We start from the raw sequence: 22,387 nt of genomic DNA, 5'->3' as shown, positions 1-22,387 counted from the left end.
GCAAACACAATCTACAGATTTTGCCATACATGCCTAAGAAAGTTACGCTTACTCTGCAAACTTTGAGATACATGATAGAAGAACAACAAATGTTACACCTTAAAAGTATATATATATTATGTATAGCTAAAAATAAAAAATAAAAAAATTCTGGAAATATTCCTATTTTTAAAAGTTATAATGAACTAATATGATGCACCATTCAATGTGATTATTATTTCTCCTGATCTTTACATTTCCAATTGTTTGCAGACATACTTATGAAAGTGCACATATTCAATGTTGTTATTAAATAGAAAATGAATAGCCCATGCACAAAGTGAAGGTATACAGCACACATTGTCTGTTACTTTGAATACGACATCAATGTTGTAATTTTCTTATACAGTTGCATTTCTGTGGCTGCAAAATTAGTGGTTAGAAGAAACAGAGCCTAGGCCTCAAACTTTCAACTGAAAACCTTAGTGTGCTGGTGCACCAACTGAGATAAGAAAACAGAGCTAAATAAATTTTATTTAATGTAATGTTTAATCTCACCTCAGACCTTAGAAGATTCGTAAGAACTTCATAAGATATTTTAATTGACATATAATTAATTCCTTTTTTCCTTTCATTTTTAATACTTATAGATTGTGCTTTCAAAAGATTTAACCACATAAAGTAAAAAAAAAAAATAACTAAACTAAAATTGATAGCATATGTATCTGCTATACTCTAAGATAGGAGGTATTTTCTGAATCAAAATTGCCTAAGCCTATATTAGTTTCTTCACAAAAATAATGTAAGGTCTAATTATAAACAAATAATAAAATGAAATTATTTCCCTAGGAAATTTATGAAGCTGTATTTGTTACCAGTTTTACGTTATATCATACGTATCAAAATGAAAAAGCATCATTAAAGAAATGTAATTTCTTGCATTTCTAAATTAATTCACTAGATGATTTATCAATTTTCATATTTTAAGATATACACACAGAATACTAAAAACATTTTTACACTAGAGTTGTAAAGAAAATAAAGTGACATTTTTCCCTAATAATTTTGCAAACATTTTTCATCTAAAATACACAACCCTCTTACAGTGTTTAAAATATCAGCACTTCAGAACAGACTGCTTTAACATCTGCACATCACCAGGGTTTCCCCCAAGGATTTTTAAATGATGCCTGCCTGCGCTGAATAAAGTGCTAACTTGCACCTTGCATTTCAAACTGTGTCCTGAGCAGCCATCCAGTTGGTACAACACCAGCTGAATTCCCAGAGGCCACTGTTCAATCAGGCTTGACTGCAATTATCATGTCAATATTTTGTGCTCCGATATGCAGATATGCACACATGCAAGCTGCATAATACTTTCTTCTCCATGGAATGTTGACTTATGTTCAATGTTCTGAGAATTTTTAATGAAACAGGATATTAAACTTTCATCAACTGTAGACAATCACAATTATTTGACCTTAGACAGAAAGGTTGTACCCTTATGCTCTATTATTCCATCCACTTTATTGAGTGATAATAACTAGAGAGTCCACTTTATTTTAAACTCAATGACAGAACAGTAACAGCCTTCAAGAATGTGTTAGAATTTCTTTACTTCCTAGTTCTGTCATTCTGTTGCCCACTAATGTGCACAAGAGTAAAACAAGCAGTTTAAGAAAATTTCTGCAAGTTGTTTACCATTCCTTCAAAAGACACACGTTATCTTTTTTTAAATTATTTTTCAATTAACGTCAGCAATCTGTATTTGCTCATACATACAAAGCATTAACTTACCCTTCTGCATAAAAAGTAGTCATCACTTTTAGTACATCTGTACGACTTCAGCCAGTGAGGAATCCATACAAACCTTGTTTCTCATGTTTCTTCAATATTTTCCTATCCACAGAATGCAACCAAATGTAGCCTAAGTTCTTTTGATAACCTTTCCAAAAATTTACATGGATATTTCTGTTAACTTGCTCTTCAGCCCTGTTTTCTTCAATTTGTACACCTGTAGAATGAAGTAACATCCCAGCAAGAACAAAACTCTATCCATCACTAGTGCTAATGTTAGGCTGCCACAATGGCCTCAAACATTACATTCATACTCTTCACTGAAGTCTTGGAAGACAGCACGCTAGGAATAGGAGTGGAAAAACATAGCTAAGGCAAGTTTGCCACAAGAACCTATTTGCAAGGATGTCATCTAGCGTAATTCAACCTCCATCAACATCTACCAAGTTTTGTGTCAGTGCCACAGTCTGACTCCACCTTTCAGAAGCAATGGAGTCAGTTATCCTAGAGGAACATCAGAATCAGTTGACCTATCAAGATTTCGTGTACCAGGAAAGTCTTAAAGAGATCTCTGAAAGTTCACCACAATGTTTTACACCTTCTGATACTCTTATCTGATCTTCAACTCTGAGTTTATATATGTATTTACCTGTAAAAGATACTGTTAAGCACCCTTTTTAAAAAAAAAATTCATCATCAAAAAAGTGAATATTTCAAAAGGCAGCGAGCTAGAAATAGCATGCTCTTTACATAATACCGAGATCAATAGTATTTAAAGTAGCTAGAAAGTATACTAGCATGAGATGTACTTTTACAATGGCTTGTTTGAGAATACCTGGAGGCTTTCACATATCCCAAAGGCATTTCTCATTTGCACAGTAAAGATAATTTTTTGTTTATATCTGAATATTAAAATGGGAATATAGTTACAGTTATCCAGCAAGAAATGCAAAGACTGCTGAAAAGCAGAATATCATTGGTGTATTGTAAGAATCAACAGCACAGACATAAAAAGGCACCAGTTACATTTTAACAGTTTTAGGGTAGGTGAACTTCTATTTTAGGACCATGAAAGCACTTCAAGACAGCACAGAAATAACAGAAACCTACTGTTAATTCCCTATGTCCCCCAAATTATGCCTTTTAAATTTTTTGTATATTTCAGAAAAGGATAATTATAAGGAATAGTTTAACACTACAAATATAAATTAATGCTACTAATAAAAATCACTTGACGATGCAGCTAGTATTGTCAACACGACTACTAGAGTAGGTTGTCCCAAAAGTAATGCCTCCTTTATTTGCATGGAAACTACAACAAATAGAAAGAGCACAATAACACTATTTGACAGAATAAATTCTCAGCTACAAAACACTATTTGTCAACATAGCCACCACGAGCTATGCATTTTCCACTACCACTGAACAAGAGCCTGCATGACACACTGATAACAATCTGCACCAGCAGAGGTGACACACTGCCTCTGTCACCGCTGCTGAAATGCACCACTCATCGCGTCAGTGTGCTCACATCCACCTGTTTGGGCTCCATAAATGCTCAGCAAGCACCGATGAATGTCAGTGGGTGCAAGTTTTTCTGCATGGAGGAATTCAGTTCCACATCTTTGCTTCATATGCACTTCCATGTCAGACACTGTTCTGTCAGATTGCCACTGTGCTGCCATTTGTCACACAGCAACAACACATAATGGAATATTGATGGGAACATTCAGCCCTTACTACCATACCACCAAAATCCACCTCTGGTGTCATGGGCCAACATAATAAAATCAAAGGCATTACTTTTGGGACAGCCTGCATACATTTTTTTTTTTCCTTCTTCATTACACATCTGCATTGTACAAGGTTTTACGTTAACACTCTGTCCTTTCACACTTACATATTCTCACTCCTGTTACTGTAGTCTCCTGAAGGAAATCTGGCTGCTGATTTCACTAACTTGAAGAATGAAATCCATGCAACAATACTGATGGATTAATTACCTGTGATCTAAGATGCAGGAAGACTACATTTTCTTAGAGTATGATTTTTTCCAGTAGGTAGCTGGCTCAGTCATTGAGAGCAGCTGCTTCAGAGCCATCCCAGCCTGAACCGGAGCAACCAATCTCAAGGTACAAGGAGGTTTCGGGGGTTTCCTTTGTCCAGGAAACACCGAGAAAGCAGAGCAACCCTACAGCAAGGCCAGCTCTTATGAGACAGGCTGATGCGGTGTGGGTGTTGCCAGAGCAAATTGAGACCACACCCACATCCCACAACAAAGCTTAGGGATGAGTTGCTACTCACCAAGCACAAGGCAGGCAAACAGAACATGAGCATCACCTGTGGCAGCAGCTCACACAGCAGGGTGCTGAGGTTCCATCAGCTGCAGAATTGACAGGCACTCATTCCAGCTGACCCTTGAGGCAGAATGGTAAGCACTTGATGCCAAGCTAAGGCTGCAGCTCTGGCAGGGGTGTATGCACCACCTATCCTGGTCATGACCAATACCTCCATCCATACAGAGCTGCTGAAGGAAGAAGCATCTGTGCAGACAGTGGTCTGTGAAAAGTGTCTAGACCTTGCTCCTGGAGCAGAGGAGAGTGGCAAACTCACCTGCATAAGATGGGCCACATGAAGAACCTCCTGCAACAGATGACTGAGCTGCAGCAGTCAAAAGGCTGTATACTATCAGGGAGGCAGAAATGAAGAGAGACAGCTGGATTCACATACAACCTGCAGTGAATCCACAGCTTATGGCCAAACAGCCCCAAACTCGCCCAACACATCCAGTCAGAGGGGAAGACAGCAGTGTTGAGAAATGGCAAACTGCCACTATGAAGACTGACGAGAGGAAGAAGCCTGCCTCAAAGTCTGAGATGCCTCTGTAGAACCCCTTCATGGTTCTGCAGACTGAGAAGGAAAGAGAAACTGCAATAGGTAAATCGTCACAACTGAGTAAGCCAGCCAGACATGCTCCCCACTGCATAACAGCAACGACTCTATGATTCTGATCTCACACAGTCTATAATGAAGCTGGCACTGAAAGCTTGTTGGTGATGGAATTTTTAATAGAACACACTGAAAAATGAAAGTTATGCAAGCGTTTGCAGTATTCACGTTACAATTCCAAGCAGAGACAGAAAGTTTTAAATCCATTTCATTCTGTTTTTATCTACTTCAAAATCACTTAAGTCAATGATAGATGGAAATCAGCTTGGAAAACGTTCACAACAGGATCAATCTTGTTCCTAATACAGATGAGTTAGAGAAGAGTTGAGCTGTTTTTTGTTTTTGTTGTCATTTTTGTTTTTATCAGATATAATCATAGAATCACACGCAGAAAGCTTGAGTTGAAAGGGATCAACAAGTATCATTGAGTCCAAGCCCTGATGTTATACTTAACATCTTAACTTATAAAACTTTGTGGAACACAGAAAAGGATTTGAGCTGAGTGACCTGCTTTATGAATTATTTTGCTTAGAACTGTTACTTAATAATCCCAACTCTCTCCCCTTTAAAACCACTCATCTTTGCTAAATTAACAAAGTCAGAAAGCTAAAATTTCTTCTCCAAATGCTCTGCTGATTATAGATTACCTAGATATTTAATCAACATTTCTGAACTGAGATAAACTGTCATGATACCACAATTGTACTGACTGCTATAAGGCAGGGAATAAGACAAGAGAGACCTGGTTTAGTGGGGTTATGTTGGTGGTAGGTGGATGGTTGGACTGGGTGATCTTGTAGGTCTTTTCCAACCTAGCTAATTCTATGATTCTATGATTCTACAAGTTTTTTCCTGAAGGAAGAGTATTAAGATCATGAAACAGAAGTGTGTGAAAATCTTTGGAAAAGATTACAGAAAGCTATAACTGAAAAAGTTAAGAGAATATGCAGGACCGTAATCTGGCTGTGCAGAAGATTCACAAGTGAAGTGAATCTTTAGATTCATTAGAAATTAGTTCCAAAGAGGCAGTTAAACCATTCTCAGGAAGAAGAGAGGAAGCTACACCAATCAAACAAACAAACAAAAAAAACATGCTCTTGCTCCATCTGTCAAATCAAAGCAAATCCAAAGTTCAAGTCACCACTAATGAAACTCCTATATACTGAATAGGATCTATACAGACCTATTCCAAGATTCTCTTTGGTAAAGATATCACCTAAAAAGATGCTGGGGAGCTAATTTCTTCCTTCTTAATTCCGTAACTCTGAGAGACAGTAGAATGATATAATACAGATGTACAGCCTCGAGTTCATGTGATATGTTCTAAAGTAGAAGTATTCTTCTGAAAGAAGTGAGGATATATAAAACTAAGCAAAAACCTTAATAAGAATATCTTGTCATGCTTTCTTATAACAGTACCCACCTCCAGCTTCTACATAAAAAGCGCAAAGTATCTATACAGAGCATATTACTCTTTACTCTCATATGAAATAGACTATTATAGAAAAGATTTCTGCAGTGATCAAGTTTTGTTATCTTGTGGTAGGCTAAGCATTAAGTTAATATCACAAATATTTTCCACCCTAGTAAAAAAATTAAGTGTATTATCATGCTTATGGGCACCAAGGCAGCATCTAAGAGCCCCATGTTCATTGTATCCATCAGGATAATACACACAGAATCAATTTTTGTTCTAATTTAAAGCAAGGGTTGATAACAAAGCATATTCCTAGACAAAAAGATAAAAAATTAAGGACGGAAGTCTTGAATTTTATGAACTATACAGAGACACAAATAATTCACTACATTTAACATTGTTTACATACATGTCAATCTCTCTATGCTTTAATTTTGCTAATATCCTTGTTTGTTTTAGATGCAGAATGAAGCAAAAATGTTATTAAGCCTGAAAACCTTCTTCTAGCATGTTAAACTTTATTTCAATGAATTAAAATTTTCCATATTTTTAATCTATCTATAAAATATTGTTAAGGTAAATAAATGTTTTGTTTTCTGATGTCTGGAGAAAGAACAATACTACTAACACCTCAATAGTGTATAATCAAATTTAATTCTGAAACAAATAAGTTAGAATAAGTGTTTCAGTGTAATGACAAACAGTAAATTTCTCCCTAAATCATCTTAAATATGTTAAAATAATTTCCCAAATCAAAATACACAAGCAATGCAAAAGTAGTATGTAAACACTGTCCAAGTAACTAAGCTATTTCTCCTCTGCAGATAAATGTCCCAGTACAGAAACAGAAATTAGCTGACACCACTGCAGGTGATGGCATCTGAACACGCAGGTACAGCTGTTTTAATATAAACAACATGTGTGTGAAGTATCCATTTCTTTCCCTGGATATGAATGCTTCAGAATATTAGCTGTAGTTATATGATCATGTCATGTTTTTGGCAGAATTTTTATTGTGTTATGCAAAGAAGAGAATGGACTTCACTCTCTATGGGACAACACTATAGCAATCGTGTCCTTGCTAAAGAATATAATGCTTTATTTTAAATGAGTTTTCAAAATGAAATTAACTTTCTCTTTTACTTTTTAAGAGGGATACTCATGGCACCCTGAGGTAGAACACAAAATCCTTACGACCATAAGAGAATGACTGAATTCTGACAGTCACATTACCATCTCACTTATATTTTTCCTATCTTTGGCCTACAAACATCCTAAATTTGTAAATATTAGCATTCTAAAAGAAACAGTCATATACTTTGTTGATTAAGATTTATAGCAGTCAGATGTTTGTAAGTATGCAAGTATCCTTGTAATACGAAAATACTGTCATCACTTATATCCTCAGAAAAGGATATTTAAACTGCATAGTCATCTCTTCTCCTACCTTGTCTTAGCCTTTCACTTCCTTAACAGGAAGGAAGTGAACATAATAAACACAATCAGTATATGTAACTTATCTAACTACGTATTATACCAGAAAATGTCTTTTACCACCTTTTGTTATTCCTTCAGAAAATCCAAATACACAGTAAATTTATAATTTAAGAATTTAATTCCATAACTCTGAAGTATAATTCAATCTTAAATCAAAAAAGGAACCTAGCAACATGTTCTAAATACTTTTGACACAGTTCAGCAATAGGTACGTATATATGTATATGTGAAACATTTTTTAAATCCTGTATTTTTTCTCAATTGAAAACATGAATGTAGTTTCAGCAGTTTTATTTGTTTTTAAAAATATCATGTTAGATGTTTAAACTCACCTTTCCACAGCTAAACTGACAGCTTGTGTAAGATCAGGATTTGACACTTGGAGACATTTCCAAAGAGACCACACAAATTCTTTGTCAGCCTTAAAAAGAGGGAAAAAAAAGACAAAAACCAAGTAAGTATATCCCTCTTATAACCAAAAAGACAACTTGAGAAGATACAGAAGACAACAATTAAAAAAACCCTCTATTTTTGTAAGAATTTGCTGTCTTGAGGATAAAAACATACTAAGTAGTTATCTTGAATAAAGTTCTAATGATGTAGAATTTTTTGAACAAAGACAATCAACTACAAAAGAGTGTGCAATGTGACAAATGGCAGCAAAAAATAACATTATTCATACAAAACTGCCTTTGGTTGTATCAATTTCAAGTACTTCTAGTATTAGGACAAAAATATCTATTAATAAATGTTGAGTTTACAATATACATAGAATACACACTTCAACATTAATTTCTGCTATGCACAGCTCTTAGATTTTCTTTCAAAGCAGACAGTACATAAGTCTAATGAATGCCCTAACTTGTATAATATGAAAGCTGCAGAAACGATTCTTAAATGAGAGGAAGAAAAAAATGCTTTTTTTTTTTTTTTAAAGAAAATGTAATGAAGAAAGTTTGTGAGAGTCAAAGGTCAGCTAAAAGCTTTTCCAGACTTCTATTTTTTACTATGCATAACCTGCTATTTTGCACTGGTGTATTTTTATTACAATACAGTAATATTACTGGAAGCACCAATACTGATGCAGTTGAAAACAGAAATCATAATGTGTTAACCCTATAAGACATAAAATCATCAATGTTGAAGTCAAGGAGAATAGAGCAAGAAAGCAGAGCATATGTACATAAAGCATGCACTGGACTAATATAAAGTCTACTAAACACAAGCTACCATCAGATTAGAAATTAATAAATCAAAACTGTCAAATTTCCAGCTAGAAAAAAAAAATCACAAGGATGCAATTTAGGCTACTTTTACTAGCTTTTAATCTTAAAAAAGTGGAATGTGCATCACCACTCCTATGGCTACCAATTTCCCTTCTTACCTTTTCTCCCAGGCTTCAGAACTGAAGAGTATACTAAGGTAAAGATTCCATTTGTTAGCCAGAAACTCACTAAAATCATCTAGAATAGATAACAGCACACCATTTCTCCAATAAAAATTATCTTAACCCTTATTAACATTTAAAACAGAAGATTTGAGTTCCTGTCTTCACCTCCACCATTTGGCTTCATCATAGGTTTCTCACTTAATTTCCTCTTCAATCAGTTTCTTACTTTTTACGGACATGGACAGATTGCTCCTTTTCTCTGATTACTCTGTCCATGACTAGAAACAGCTAAAACCAATCATCACGTAAGACACACAATAGCCAGAGAGAACTACAAGTTTGACCTCACAAGAGTTAATGAAAACCACACATTACATGATTAAATTAGAGTCAGTCTCAGGAATAGAAACTGCATTTTATATTTTCGCTATGTTCTCTTTCCATTTGTTCCCAATCAGCCCTTCCTCTGGGAAGCAGACTTAAACTTTACAAGCAATATTAGCTCCAGAACATGACAGCTAGTCCAACATAATGCTTTTCTTCCTTCAGAACAAGACAAGTATCTTCAACATGAAATCAAAAGACCTCTCTAAAGCCAAGAGAATTTCAATCAGGATTTATCAGTGTACTGAGTCTAAGTTACTAAATCAAGAGTAATACCATAATAGACAAATAAAATTACAGATTTACAAAAAATCAATAGCGATTATATAAGTCATGGGATAGATTATTGTAAAAACTTTCCCCGCAACTTATGAGGAAATCCTGAAAACCTTTTGTTAACGTTCGGATGTGTCCTCCATTAAAATTTAGAAATGCGCACATTTGAATTTTAAAACTGAAGCAACAATGAACTTGTGAGAAAAAATAAGTGAAAAGTGAGGGGTTTTTTTTGTTGTTGTTTGTTTTTTTTTTTTTTTTTAGAAATATCCTCTTCTTTCAAATACTGTCATTTCTAGTTTATACACATTTAAATCTGTAAATACCATCAACTTCTTCAACCTCACAGAAAAGAAAACTTTATGGAAATTTCTTGCATTAATAAAGTATTGATGGAAACCAAGAAAAATGTATCCAACTATTTTAAGAACACACACCACCAACAAATCAGACTCAGCTGACTGTAAGTAAATAAAAGAAAGACTGGTCACAAAGTTGTAATAATTCAAGGCTATTACCAGCTTACATGCAAACTCAATGACAGCATAAAGTAGTAACAGACAGTAGTAACAGTTTGTCTTTCACAAAAGAAGACAAATTTTATGTAACTATCTCTGTAGAATGCATAAAACCGAAAGTGCTGACAAGGGGACTTAATTTCTAGAATTTTAAAAAAAGGTAACAGGAAGAAATAGGACACTAGCTATTCCACAAAAACAAAACCCACAACCCTGAAAGGGAGATCACTGTTCTCTAATCAAAGTGGGTTAGCAGTATAATGACTGCCCAGTGACAGTGTTGCACACAAGCAAACAAATAACTAATAGGATTATGGTGTGTTACGGCAGAAGATGACACCAAAACTAGGCCTGTATCATATAAATAAGGACTCAAACAGTATCATAGCAATTGTACACTCAAATGAGGCCACAGATTGTTTCCCACCTTTTTTCAAAAGCAAACAATACAGCCTCTCACTCACTGACTTTTGTCACTTTATATGACCCTGGGTTTCCATGTATTTTGTCTGAAGCCTATAAAATGTACACCTTTTTCCCGTTAAATCAAAAAACCTGGCAAGAGCAGGTCCTGCAAATACCTTACCATGTCATCTGAAAAGTCTCAGTGTGTGTAGGTAGTGAATTCTAAACAACCTATTGCTTCTTCACAGGCTGAAGCTGAATGAAAAATAAAAACATTTTTCAGGCTTGGAAAAATTGCTGCAGGCATCCACAAAGCAGTAGGATCTAGAAAGAACATGGATTCTGTGTGTTCTAAACATTTAACAATATCTTGCATTTCTTTATGGAGTCCATCAAAGAAAGAACACAAAGTCAAACAAAAACTCACTAAATAACAGCAGCAGAAATGTAATTTGTTTTAAATTATTTGGGAGGACACTAAGTACGTCAGCAGCTCTTATAAGTGGCATCAGTTCAAGTATAAAGAAATATCTGAACCACAACATAGGAATGAACATCTAATAAACTATGTCTAACTACAATTTCAAAATACTATTAATTCAAATTTCAGTTAATCAGCAACATGAAGAGCAGAGCTGAACTGATAAAAGTACTTGAACATTTTTATATCTTTCATACATGATTCAGTGTAATTTTGCACTGAACACCTTAAAGTCGCCAGTAAATTAGTCTAAGGGTCAAGAAGTCATTACAGCACATCTAACAAAGTACAAACAGTATTCCATTGGCAAATGCTTAAAAATCTTCAAACAGACAAAACTACTGATGCTGATTTGTGAGCTCAGGGGCTTTGTTCAATTTAATTTTGTCCCCTTTTATAAGAAACTGAATTTACTTATCATCACGCTTCCTTAGATTTTGCCTTTACAGTCCTCTGTACAACAGTGCAGAAGTAGCTGTTGTGTTTTCTGTTCATTTATTTATTAGAGGTACTGAGACACTTAGGTTTCTGCATGACTCCAAGAAGCATTATCCACTATCATGAGATTCAGCACAAGGAGAAGAGGCTGCTTTTTGAGCTGTCCTGGAGGCTCTCTACACTCCAGACCCCAAGCTGGGGAGCTGCACAGGGCTTCCTCACAAGAGTATACAACAACATATAACTTTCAGACACATTCTTCTAAATATATAATTCCCCCTTTACACAAAAAAAAGAACAGTGAAAACTATGGTAACATATACTAAATTGTTGCTAACAAATATCAAAGAATCATAGAATTGTAGGAGATGGCAGGATCCTCTGGGGATCCATCAAGTCCAAATCCTGCGGCTAAAGCAGGTTCCCTAAAGTAAGTTAGACAGGAAAGCATCCAGTTGGATTTGGAATACATCTGGAGAAGGAGATTCCACAACCTCTCTGGGGAGCCTGTTCCAGTGCTCTGTCACCCTCACAGTAAAGAAGTTCTTCCTCGTGTTTCTATGGAACTTCCTGTGTTCCAGTTTGTGGGCACTGTCCCTGTCACTGTACATCACCAAAAAGAGCCTGGCACCATCCATTTGACTCCTACACTTGAGATACTTAACTGTGATGTGATTCCCTCTCAGCTTTCTCTTCTCAAGGCTCAACAGTCCCAGCTCTCTCAGCCTTTCCTTGTACAGGAGATGCTCCAGTCTCCTAATCAACTTTGTCATCCTTCGCTGGACTCTCTCTAGAACTCCTCTGTTTTTTCTGAACTGGGGAGCCCAGAACTGGACACGGTGCTCTATATGTGGCCTCACCAAGGCAGAGTAGACAGGGAGGATAACCTCCCTTGTCCTGCTGGCCATGCTCTTTTTAATGCACCCCAGGATATCATCAGCCTTCTTCTTAACCACAAGGGCACACTGCTGATTCATGGTCAACCTTTTGTCCATCAGGGCGCCAAGGTCCTTCTCTACAGAGCTCCTTTCCAGAAGCCCCTAACCTGGACCAATGTGTGAGGTTATTCTGCCCCAGGTGTAGGGCTCTACGCTTGCCCTTGCTGAACCTTGTAAGGTTCCTCTCTGCCCAGCTCTCTAATCTATCCAGGTTGTGCTGAATGGCAGCACAGACTTCTGGTGTGTCAGCCACTCTCCCCAATTTTGCACCATCAGAAAACCATTGTTGAAGATGCTGAACAAGACCAGGATAGGTACAAAATACATATGTACAGCATGAGGAAAGGGAATTCCTCATAGTCTGCCTTTGATTTCTTATTGAGTTTCCAACATGTACCGAGTCTCTGGCAAACTAATTTCTATACAAATCTTGCCATGGCACACAAAATCTGACCTTTCAGTAATATCAAAGATAGAAAGTTTCACTGTGATAAGCAGTTAGTGGTTTTGTAAGAACACCAACATTTAGGTGTGAACAGTCTCTTTCAATTAAATAAACAGTTCAGATTATCCTCAAATCATCTACAACCATCTCACAGTTTACTTTAAAAGCTGTTCAAGAAAGAGAAAATCAGTTCCGACTTTTACTCACGTCAGTGAAATTGTTGCTCACTACATAACTAAGTTCTGCCAAATTTCTATCTGCGCTGAAAGAATAGGCAGAAGCAGTAAATGAAGCAGGAGAGAAAAAAAAAACACTGTAAAATACAGAAAAGAAGGAAAAAAACACTGCAGAAAGTCTTACTGAATCTATATAGTACACACAAAGTAAACTTCAAAGAAATAGCTGAACAGAAAAGGCTAAATAGTGCCTAATTCAAAAACAAACCGAAATAACAACAACTACAAAAAAGTTTCCAGGTAGCCTGGTAAGAAAATCACAGTGGTTACAACAAACGTTGAACACTATCATAACAACAATTAATAAACATTGTTTAAATAACAATTCTTGTCATCAAAAATAAAGTTACAAATGTTATTCAGTAAATGTATCAAATATTATAACCAATATGAACAAATGTTTTTTGTTGCATGTTTGTATTTCTGTAAATGCACAAAACGCAGCAACTTTCTCCCTAAACGAATCTTTCTGCCAAAACAATACAGACAAAAATTATTTAACTATGCTTTCAAATACGTATTATCAGTAATAAAATAAAATGCCATCTACACGCAAAAAACAATGGCTATCATTTCACTGAATGTTAATATGGAAATGTGCAAAAATTTCTCATTATCACAATAAAATATTAGGAAAACATAACTGTGATTAAATGTGATTTACTTGTCAAATATTTTCATAGCTAAAATTGTTTCAAATAAAACTACAAGTAACCGTATTTTATGTAATAGAATATTAGTTAAAAATTATTACAGTTTTATGATGGAAAGACATTTAAATAGTCTCTTTAAGCTCTTGGCACAATTAAAGGATTTGGTAAGGCAGATCCCTGAGTGGTCTTGGGAGCCAAACAATTTCTTCTGAAAAAAAGCTGCTTAGACAGTCTGAAGTTGGCACAGAAAAACACTACAGCTGTCAAGGCCTGGGATATATCAATCTTCAGCATACCCAAGGAACGTGCAGTCTACTCAAGTGTACATTAGCAGCTCAAGAGGTCAGTGAGTGTACCTTGAACAGCTGAGAACTTCTGTACACAAGGCAGAATTCAGATGTCATTTGAAAGTTATTGCAAATTACTCATTAAAATTACAATTATCCACAACACATGTAATGTCAGATAAAGATGCTTATCCTGCAATGAAGTATGCCAGCTAGAACTAGAGAATTACAAAGTAAAAAACAAGAATACATTGAAAAGTGTGATCTTCCCTCAGTGCACAATGAAAGAAGTCATAATCACAATACTGCAAGATGTACAGGGATAAACAATAACTGTTCTTTGCAAAGCAAACTGGATTTCTTTTTTTTTTTTTTTTTAGAACTAATTTTTAACTGTTACAAGCTTAGAACAGTAACTAGCTGGAAGAACTGTAAGTTGAACCCCAAGTTAAACGGCATGAATTGCCACATACTAAGTATTTGCTTGCAAGTCATGAATTTACTAAACATTAGCTTAAGTCACAGAGAATCTCTCTGGCCTTTACACAGAGCAAGACAAATATTCTCATTTCAATTCAGTTTTTTTCCTCTCCTCTTGGAAGAGAAATCTGAGCCTAAATATTGCTCTAGACATTTGATATTGCATTGATACTGGTATCAACACTGCATGCAGAATTTGTCTGCTGGAAACTGAAAAGCAACCTCATCAGTTTTCAGTATTTCCACACTATTTTATCAAGAATTAGCTGGCTTTCTTTTAAAACTCTTAAAAGAAAAAAGCCTTTAATTTTGCAGTAACAACGACAAAAACATAAACAGTATCTTTTTGCTCATACCTTTGTGTATCAAACTTAAAGAAAAAATAAATCTACCTATATGTGTCTACTGAAAACAAGGATAAAATCAAAAATCTGCTTTAGTATAAATCATACATCACATACCTTGACTACAGTTTAGAGGCATTATTCTTTCTGATATTTCACTTTATTTCAGAGCATGTTAACTATTGTAAGTGTTCGTACCATAGCCTAGTTTTTTTTATAGCATTGCAAATGTTAACTTAATAAGTAAGTATTGCCTTCTGAATACAGAAACAGAATGCCCACAGAACACAAATGAAAGGCAAAAAGATGAAAAGGAAACAAAACAGAAAATTACAAATCAACAACACAACCACAACACTTGCACCTAAGCCTCCCCCCCACAAGTGCTAGAAAAGCATAGGACAGCATAGGACAGTAGGACGCAAGTGCTTATTTAAAATTTTAAGCAGCAGATACCCACTAATACCCCCAAAACAGAAAATGAAACAACAGGACAGTGGGAGCTGTTCGTTTGCTGTTGTTTTTAGTAAGAACTCTTTAAATCAGACACTGACAATTTTTCAGTATCATTTAGTACTTCACTATTAAGGAAAATATACATCACTATCATGCTGAAAGAATTGATACAGAAAGGCAATATAGCATACAGGACTGAGCAAATATCTGATTAGCTTTTGGAAAGACTGAGAAAGCAGGAAAACACATCTGGCATAAACATGTAAACACTTCCAAGAAATAAAGGCTGTTTTACACTCTCCTACCACCTAATATGTTTCTGATTAAAGAGCTTAAGCCTTTAATCAAGCTGATGGATACATTTTAGGTGCAGATAACAGACTTGCTTCTTGATGTCTCCTGACTTTTAAAGGTACACTGCCAGCATTCTGCCTGTGGAAGACATCTAAATCTTGCTGTGACTGTGTTTGCATGATTTCTAGTCACATACTTTACTCTTCAATAAGGAGTATTCTCTCTACGTCTCATTCAGTCTTGCTGGATGATCATACAGTACAAAATACTCTAATGCTCTGATCTTTGAGGTACTAAGCTTTTTAAGAATTGAAAGAGTCACTAGAATATAAGACTGATCAGCACCTCACCAGAAAATGTACTGCCTTATACACACTGGCTGCAAATAAGACATTAGCTTACTTTCACCTTCACAAGAGTCACAAACACAGTGTGCACCACTACATCTAATTGTCAGATTTGTAAGAAAATTGATAACTTCAAAATAGATGCCATCACGAAACAAGTGCGTCTTCCTCCCTAGTTTCTTAATGCTGGAGTACTAATGTAATGTTAGGATACTATAAAAATAATTAGCTATGTTCAAGTCATAATCCTCTATGTAAATAATTTTATCTTGTTCTTGTTAGTATTTCTGGCCACAAAGAAAATGCCTTTGTGTCAAACTTCGGAAAAGGATACTGTTTCATTTACACATAAAATATAAAAATTTATGTGCTACACATAAAACTACACAAGCACACAAAGAAGTTGTATCCTTACTCTTTGAACTCTGTTCAAAGCAAATAAGGACCATAAAAGTAATATTCACTGTTATGTTGATGAGTTAAGCAAAAGAAGAAGAAAATAAGAAATGACATGCCAAAAGATGCTGTCATTACAGACAAACTCTTCAAATTAGTCCGTCAGTGACAAAAAGACAGCAAAATACTTGACTGAATAACTTTATTATACGTTCTTAATTGACATGAATTGACTCATTTAGCATTAAAGGACATGAAATACAACATCATTCCTGGTTCAACATGGCAGTCAATGAAGTAGCATTACAAAAGTCAGTTCAGTACCATCACAGTAGGACTGGACAGAAATGAAAATAAGTTAAACAGCAGAAGTAAGTTATCTGACAGACATGGACCTATAATATACAATACCATCATCACCAGTAAACTTTCCTCACTTTTTCCTGACAGACTGAGCGCAGAGTCAGGATGATCTGCTTTTGCCTTCTTTCACTGATAGAGTCTTTACTCTGACAATTGCTTTCTTCTGAGTACTCAATCTTGAACACTTGGTCAATTTAAGAACTGTTTCCAAAGATCCAATGATAAGAGAAAGCAAAGGGTTCAGTTCCAGAGGTGAGAGTTTCTTTTAAACCTTTTATACATCAAGGATAGGATAATTCAGCCGTGAGCATTCATTTCAAACTACAAATTTATGAACTCTGGGAGTAAAATCTAACTGTAGTCAATGAAGTAATTTCACAGAATCACAGACCGGTTGAGATTGGAAGTGAATTCTGGAGGCCATCTCATCTGAAGCCTCAGCTCAAGTAGGGTCACCCAGAGCATGCTGTCCAGGACCAGGTCCAGATAGCTTCTAAAGATCTCCAGGGAGGATACTTCACAGCCTCTCTGGGCAACACCAGTACTGCCAGTACTCAGCCACTCACACAGTGAAAAGGTGTTTCCTGCTGTTCAGAAGGAACCAGGACTCACAGGTCCCTTTCTGCAGCACTGCTTTCCATCAGGCCTCCAGCCTGTCCTGGTGCCTGGAGTTGTCCCTCACCAGTTGCAGGGCTCTGTACTTCCATTCATCCATTTCTCCACTCTGCCCAACTGATGAATAGCAGCAGAACCCTCTGATGAATCAGTCACTGTTCCCAGTTCTGCGTCATCACCAAACTTTCTGAGGTTATGATCTGCCTCATCATTCAGGTCATTAATGAAAGGCTGAGGCTGACCTGCCATCTGGACTGCCCTCCTGCCCTTCCTGAAGACAGGAGTCATATTAAGATTTCCTTCAGGCTTCAGATACTCATTCCAGTTGCCAGGGTTGCTCAAAGATCACCAAGTGTAATCTTGCAAAGGCAACAGCTAACTCCCTCAGAACTCATGGGTGCAACATTCCCTTATTCTCTTCCACTAAGTGTACATCCTCCTTGCTCCGGTCTTCCACCGAGTCTCTGTGACTTGGGATTCCTGAAAGCCAGTCTGGCTAGTAAAGAGTGAGGCAAAGATGGTATTCAGTACCTCAGCCTTTTCCCTGCCCAGTGTAACCAGGTCCCCGACACTGTTCAGGAAAGGGCCTACATCTTTCCTAGTCTTCCCTTCATCCTCCCCAGCTAATCACCCTTGCTTCCACCCTCTGTGTGCTTCCTTTTTGTGATTCTATTGTATGCATCTTTGAGTTTGACAAGAGCTCCTTGTTCACCCATGCAGGCCTCCTGGTATTTTTGCCTGACTTCTCTTCTTGGCATTGACTTCTGCTGAGCTTGGAGGAGGTTATCCTTGAATATTAACCAGCTCTTCAGGCCTCTTTTTCCTCTCCACTGTCTTATTCCATGGGACTCTTCCAAGAAGAAATCTGAAGAGGCCTATTCTACTGAAGTTCAGGCTGAGAGGTTGCTTTTCAGTCTCCTCACTGTCCACAGGATCCTTAACTCCACCATCTCACAGTCACTGCAGCCAAGGTTGCTTTTGATATTCACCTTTGAGAAAAACTTCATCCTTGGTGAACATGAGGTCCTGCACATGGTTTGAATGGAAGATACACAGAATGAAATGAGATACAAGTTCTGCATATAACAGTTTTCTTTAAGCGCTAAATTTTGAGGGTTATTTTAAGAATTCAACTGTGGTTTTGAGAGCAGAGAATAATCTTTAAGATCAGTGTTGTAATTAACGCAATACTCTGGATTAATATAATGCATTTGATAGTTTCAGTGGATTTCAGAACATGGGAATCCACGAGTAGTTTCATTTTATATGGATATATTGTCTGTAAATACACATTTGGGTATATTCAGTCTGAATTATCACGTCTAATCAAGTAGCATGTGGGTCTATCACATAACTATAACTGAAATTACAGTTCTTTCCCCAAAGCCCTCTGAAATTGAGGACAAAAAGTAGAATCCTGTGTGCAAATCTTCTAACTTAGGAGCTAAATAGTAACTGAAATAGCTGAAAAGTACACACAATAACAACAAAGAATAAGATTATCTGAATAAGAACTGCATATGTCCTCCTAAATAAAAAAAAAACAAACACCTGCTTAAAGAAATTCTCCTCAAGGTCAAATCTTGAAAGTCGTGCAGTTTAACATGTAGAAGTCACAGTGTGTTACAGAATTGTGCTCGGTGCAGCTGAAAAAACTACAAGCAAGAGCCTACAACTTTACTATGAAGTAAAATATGACTTTCTTTATTGAGAAACAGCCAAGATCTTTTGTTCCCATAAAAGCAGCCTTTCTACTCATGCCTATCTCTGTACCAGATACTTGTTTCTCACCTACTCTAGGGGCTAGTTGAAATACCACCTACAGGCATGCTATGAGTAGGTAACTAAAGTAAATGCAAATATACAATTTTTAATAAGTTTCATTCTCTGTTCATCTTTACAGCGCTACATGAATAGGAAATATTTTTCAGTACAATAAGTACAAGCAGTTTCATTCCTATTAGCTAGAAGTTCTCAAAAATAAAAGAAAAAAGATTAAACAAACTTAGCTATTCAATGATGCTGTTTCACTGTCTAGAATAAAAGGTAAGGCCTTTATTAACAGCACCCATACCAATCAGACTCATGTGATTTAGACTCCTTATGGCAAAATGTAAGAAAATAACAACAAACAAAAAAAAACACCCGAAACACTAAACAGCTGGCATCCCATGGTACCAATAAGTATGTGGTCTTGGCTTAATCACTAATAAAAGAAATTAGTATTTAATGAATGGAGGCATTAAACACTCTGCACCATTTTAAATGAACAGTGTATAAGAATATCAACAATGAATCCAGAAGAAAAACTAAGGCACAAAAATTCTCACAATGATAGTTCACAACCATTTTGATTTTAGTCACAAAACCAGAAGAAGAAAAAAGAGCTTTACATAAAAAACGTATCACTACAGAAAAAACATGGGACTTTTCTATGATATTTGACATTCTTCGATAGTTACCTTTAATAATTCCCAGCTATTGATTTAAACACTTTTTAATATGTACAATCAACACATACGTAAAATACCTACTCACGTATTGTGAGAAGATACAATGCCATGGATTTTTTTTTTTAACCTAATTAAGGTATTTTTCATATAAACTTCCAAATAGGGAATTTGTTAATAACTACTTACAGCCCAAATGGCCATTATCAGAGCTTCTTTCAATTTCCAGTGGGTGCCCAGAATATTATTGACAGAGAAGGGCAGAATGCATCTGTCTTTCCAGGTAATGGAAATTTCTTGATTATATATAGGTGTGTTACAGCAATCCTATCTGTGGTCAGTGCTAGCAATATCAAGCAGAATATTTTACATCCTTCCCTGACCCACAAATTGATCAAAACAAGTCCATCTGTCCATATAGTCTTCTGCAAACAGTATGAAATAGGGCATAAAGATCAGACCAGGTCAGTGCACAGCCTTCAAGGATGAGGAAGAAACAAAACAATACCAGTAAAAGCTGTAGCTGCAGTCACCCCATCTTCCACAAACTAACAGTCTGCTTTTCTTACTCCCTTTCTATCTAAAACCAGTTACAGATATGCATAGTCCATATTTATAAACATCACTCCAATAATTGACAATGAACAGAAGTAACATTAACAGCAACCACAAAGCAGATCTATTTATTCCCCAATTTGTATTTATCATCTTTTGACAGAAGCTGAATTCTGCCTGATAATCATCAGCAGCAGACAATCTATACACAGATTACTAATGAATTTGCCGATTTATTTTGAATCTATAAATTGCATCTGTAAATGGAAAACCACAAGCAGCAGTATGGTTTCTTTGATGAAACAATATGGTGGCACTACTGTAGCATAAACTATGCAGGAAGTGCCATGCAGTGCTGTTTTCTTGAGAAATCTGTTCCTTAGCAACAGCTGTATACACCTTTAAACTCCTATTGTAACAAAGGAGTGGGCTTTAAATCATCATTGCTAGGAAAGGCAAGTGAGCTAGAAAATATAACAAAAAAGACATGCCTAATACACCTCGCACAAACAGCTTCAGAGAGAAGTCAGCGTGTTCTTGGTTTCCACAAAACCACAGAGTTAAAAAGGAAGTGCAAACAGGAGAAACCGCTCCTTATTTTAGCGGAAAGAGTTGTAAAATTGCTTCTGTAGTAAAAGCTGCAACTAATAAAATGGTGAAGGCCTTCTGCAGTTAAAACCAGTAGTATAAATAGAAAGCAGGGCATACACCTGTTTCTTTCAACTCTGTATTTCTACTAACATTTCCAGCAACAGAAAATACAACTGGATAGAGAAAAGCTGGTCTCAAATCACTCTGTTATACTGAAAGATAGGATCTGATGAAGTCTCACCACACAATATTTTAAAGAATCTTTCCTATTTCTTTGTTTAGGGAATAACATGTATTAATAACATCTATGTAATTCAACAGTTAAGAGACTGGAAGCTAGGATAACGCAGAAGATAGACACATGCAGAAGGATGCAGAAGGATACACATTATTTTCTACCAAATAGCCCAGAAACTCTACAAACAGATTGAGATTCTAGAGACCCAGTATACTGCTCCCCTTTAAAAAAAAAAAAAAAAAGAGACAAAGAGACATCACAATTTCCTTTACCACAAGTAACTATACTTGCAAAAAAAAAAAAAAAAAAACAGCACTTTCATCTGCTCTAAAAAAATACAGAACCACAAGGGAAAAGGAGAAGTAGAAAACACACACCAAATCTTATAAACACCAATGAGAGCCAAGAACTCCAGGGAGGAATATGGACGTAGCTGTTAAGGATTTTCCAAGGAAGATTCTCAAGATATTTAGGTGGTAGGCAGAAGTATAAAACACCAAAATAGAACGCAGCAGTTAAAGCAAGTAACAGAAACCAGATACAACTCCATTATTCAAGTTATTCTTAAGTAAAATTAAGAGAAGAGGAGCACTGAAATTAAGAGTTGCTCATTAACTGAGCATCAAAATAATTATACAGTGCTCTGCTGTAAATGCAACAATCACTATTTTCCTAAACAGCATAATACCAGAGACAAACACGCTTCAAATATTTCCTTTCTCAGCTTTATAAAAGTCTCTACCATTGATGATTTGGGAGCTTGAGACTGCTTCCTTAATATCTTCTCATTTTAGCAAATTCCATTTCAGAATGATAAGACAGTATCTGTTTTTACAAAACAAATGGAGCAGAACCACTACACTCGTAGCAGGCCCAACATCAAGAATCCACTTACCATGATTCAAGTTCCCAAAGTGTTGCTATGAAAACTAAAGAAAACACCAAGTACTGCGACTATAAGCCTACATGTTCTAGATTTACCCAGAGAACCTTGGCCTTAGAAAAATGAAGTAGGGAAAAAAAAGAAATCTTCAAATTATCATACTCAGCTCTGCAAGTACAATTACATGTTGTGTTATCTTAAAAGGCAAAAAAATGTGATGAGGAAAAAATCCGAGAACACAATACCACATCCAATAGGAAAAAGGGTCAGCTGCTCCAGGATCTT

The 22,387-nt window shown here is 36.1% G+C and overlaps 1 protein-coding gene across 5 annotated transcripts in view; it reads right to left on the bottom strand.

The window, feature by feature from the left end:
* CNTLN (centlein) overlaps positions 1-22,387 on the bottom strand; it is a 215,480-nt gene that overhangs the window by 189,806 nt on the left and 3,287 nt on the right. For all 5 annotated transcript variants that reach the window (XM_021379766.1, XM_021379767.1, XM_021379769.1 and 2 more), the window contains exon 3: positions 7,972-8,060. In XM_021379766.1, the coding sequence (XP_021235441.1) occupies positions 7,972-8,060 (89 nt within the window). The remainder of the gene's footprint in view (positions 1-7,971; positions 8,061-22,387) is intronic.

Source organism: Numida meleagris, chromosome Z, assembly GCF_002078875.1.
Source record: "Numida meleagris isolate 19003 breed g44 Domestic line chromosome Z, NumMel1.0, whole genome shotgun sequence".
In the NCBI taxonomy this organism is placed as follows: domain Eukaryota; kingdom Metazoa; phylum Chordata; class Aves; order Galliformes; family Numididae; genus Numida; species Numida meleagris.
The sequence above is the reverse complement of the archived record's forward strand: the minus strand, read 5'-3'. Positions and strand labels throughout refer to the sequence as shown.